Below are 2,912 nucleotides of genomic sequence, written 5' to 3' on the forward strand. Positions count from 1 at the left end.
TAAAATAAATTTATAAAATGATATATTAAAAAATAAAAATCAAATTAAGAAAAACCAAAAAATGAGGTGAAAAGACTCAAGAAAGAAGTAGAAATAAAGGATAAAAACTTTTCACAAATACACTGGAAAGAATACGAGATTGAGTAAACACAATAGATGCCTTAAAAATAGGAAATTTTGAAAACTAAGATAAAGAGATGAAAAAGATTTGAGACAAAGCGACAGAGAGGAGTAGAAAAGGAGAATCAACATATGTATAACAGGAGTTCCTAAAGAAGAAAGCCAAAGCAATTGGACAAACCAAATACTAAAAACTATAATTCAAGAAAATTTCACTGAAATTTAATAAAATACATCTGAAACTACAAATTGAAAGTGCATATATCATGTACCCAGAAAAACTGACAAAGAACAGCACCAAAATATATTCTAGTAAAACTACTGACTTCTAAAGAAAATCACTTATAAGGAGAAATTTGTTAAAGAAAAGCACTTTTAACAGAAAAAAAAAAAATTAGAAAAGAGTTAAAAGAACAAAAAAAAAAAGGAAAAAAATAAGACTGGCATCTGACTTTTTATAGTAATACTTTATTCCAAAAACAATGGAATAACATATTTAAGATACTGAAAGAAAGAAAATGTGAGGGCCGGCCCATGGCTCACTTGGGAAAGTGTGGTGCTGATAACACCAAGGCACCGGGTTCGGATCCCTATATAGGGATGGCCAGTTAGCTCACTTGGGAGAATGTGGTGCTGACAACACCAAGTCAAGGGTTAAGATCCCCTTATTGGTCATCTATTAAATTTAAAAAAAAGAAAGAAAGAAAAGAAAACATGAACCAAGAATTTTATATACAGCCAAAATAATTTTCAGGTATAAAGTCACAAAAAAGCTATTATCAACAGGCAATATTGTTTCCATAAGCTCTTCCTCAGGAATCTACCAGATAACAAGTCACAGACAACAAAAATGACCAGAGAGACATTAAGATAAGGACTAAAGGTGTTGATTATAAATGACTGTTAGCATCATAAAAAGAACTAGACATTATATACCTCCTGCTGGAAGTACACCACCTATGAAGTAGCTTTGCCCTAAACAAACAAACCTGAATTTTCAGGAAATACATAAGACAGAGGAACATGTTAAATGACATCATGGGGAAGCAATTCTAGTCTAGATTTATGAAAACTTAGTTTCTAAAACAACCATAAAAAAAGCTACAAGAAAAAACAGAAAAGGAAGAAATTAATATATTAAGAGAGAATAAAAACCACACAATGTTAAGAATCTCATTTGGATCCAGATTCAAGACAACAAATAATAAAAGAAAAAAAAAATAAGACAAATGAGAATTTAAACACTAATATTTGAAAATATTAATTACTGTTAATTTTTTAGATATAACAGTACTATGGGTTTTAAAAAATAATCTTTTTCTTTCAGAGATACACAGCCAAATATTAATGGATTTAATAATACGGTATCTAAGGTTTGAATCATAATAATTCCAGAGGAGGAAGTAGGTGGGCATATAGAGGAAATAAGGTAATTACTGAAGCTGAAAGCTGAATATACAGGGTTTCGTTACACTGTTCTGTCAACTTTTGTACATGTTTGAAATGTTCTACTAAAAAGAGTTTTTTAAGAAAAGAAAAGGGATACATGGATGTAGTATTCTGATTCATTCATTTAATAAATACTTGTAATTCATTTTATTTTATTACTTTTATTTTTTGCAGCTGGCCAGTATGGGAATCTGAAACCTTGACCTCATGTTACCAGCATCATGCTCTCCTAAGTGAACTAAAAGGCCAGCCTTGATAATCTGTTTTAAAACACAACCCAAAACTTACTATTACTCCCTCTTATCCATGGGAATTAATTTTGTTTCAAGCTTTATATTTTCCAAATCATATTTTCAAAGTCTTAAAAAAACTTCTGATGAAAACTATTTAATTCTAAACTGATTTAACATATCAGGAGAGGCTGCTGCTACAACTTTTTCTCAATTAGACTCAATTCTGAGAATGACTATCAAAACTGGCCCACAAAGAACAATATGATTTCTGTTCAGTGATTCATCCCCATAATCTCAATTAGAGAAAGCATGAAAAAAGACTTACCTGTTTTATGTGCGGATTCATGGCCATTTCAGTTACATTTTTCTTGGTCTCACAGAAAATAATTGCCCTCCCTTCAGACCCACTGTAGACTTGAAGTACATCTCCAATAACTGCTGGCCTCTGAGACCAATGGCACTGGATGGCCAAATGCTTTGAGGGAAGAAAATATCAAATATCTGTTTCATCAAAATTATTGAAGAAAATTTCTCTTATACATTTTTTCTATCTGGTCAAGAACCAGCCTTCCTGGGAGAGGGACTCTCCCAACGACATACAAATGGCCATTAATAGGTGAAAAGATAAACAAATTGTAGTATATTCAAACAATAGAATACTATTCAGCAACAAAAAGTATCCAAATACTGATACATGAAACAACATGGATGAATCTCAAAAAATACGCCAAGTGAATGAAGCCTTACATAAAAAGAGTACATACAATAAGATATACTACGTTTATATGAAGTTCTAGAACAGGAAAAACAAATCTATGGTGAGAAAAAAGAACAGTGGTTGTCTGCATGGGGGGACTGATTGGGAAGGGGCATGAGGTAACTTTCTGGGATGATGGTAACATCCAGTATCTTGATAAGGGTATGCTTTACACAGATGTATGAATCTGTTAAAACTAAGCAAATGTACTCTTAAGATTTTGCATTTCGTTGTACATAAATCTTATCTTAAAAAGTTGTATAAATTACATGGATGAGCCTCAAAAACATTATGCAAAGTGAAAGAAGCCAGACACAAAAAGTCACATAATAGGGCCGGCCCCGTGGCGCACT

At 32.0% G+C, this 2,912-nt stretch overlaps 1 protein-coding gene across 2 annotated transcripts in view; it reads right to left on the bottom strand.

The window, feature by feature from the left end:
• The window catches only part of DDX50 (DEAD (Asp-Glu-Ala-Asp) box polypeptide 50), a 35,566-nt gene that overhangs the window by 18,337 nt on the left and 14,317 nt on the right, over nucleotides 1–2,912 (bottom strand). For both annotated transcript variants that reach the window (XM_008578474.1, XM_008578475.1), the window contains one exon: nucleotides 2,128–2,277. In XM_008578474.1, the coding sequence (XP_008576696.1) occupies nucleotides 2,128–2,277 (150 nt within the window). The remainder of the gene's footprint in view (nucleotides 1–2,127; nucleotides 2,278–2,912) is intronic.

Source organism: Galeopterus variegatus, unplaced genomic scaffold, assembly GCF_000696425.1.
Source record: "Galeopterus variegatus unplaced genomic scaffold, G_variegatus-3.0.2 Scaffold1691, whole genome shotgun sequence".
Taxonomy (NCBI): Eukaryota; Metazoa; Chordata; class Mammalia; order Dermoptera; family Cynocephalidae; genus Galeopterus; species Galeopterus variegatus.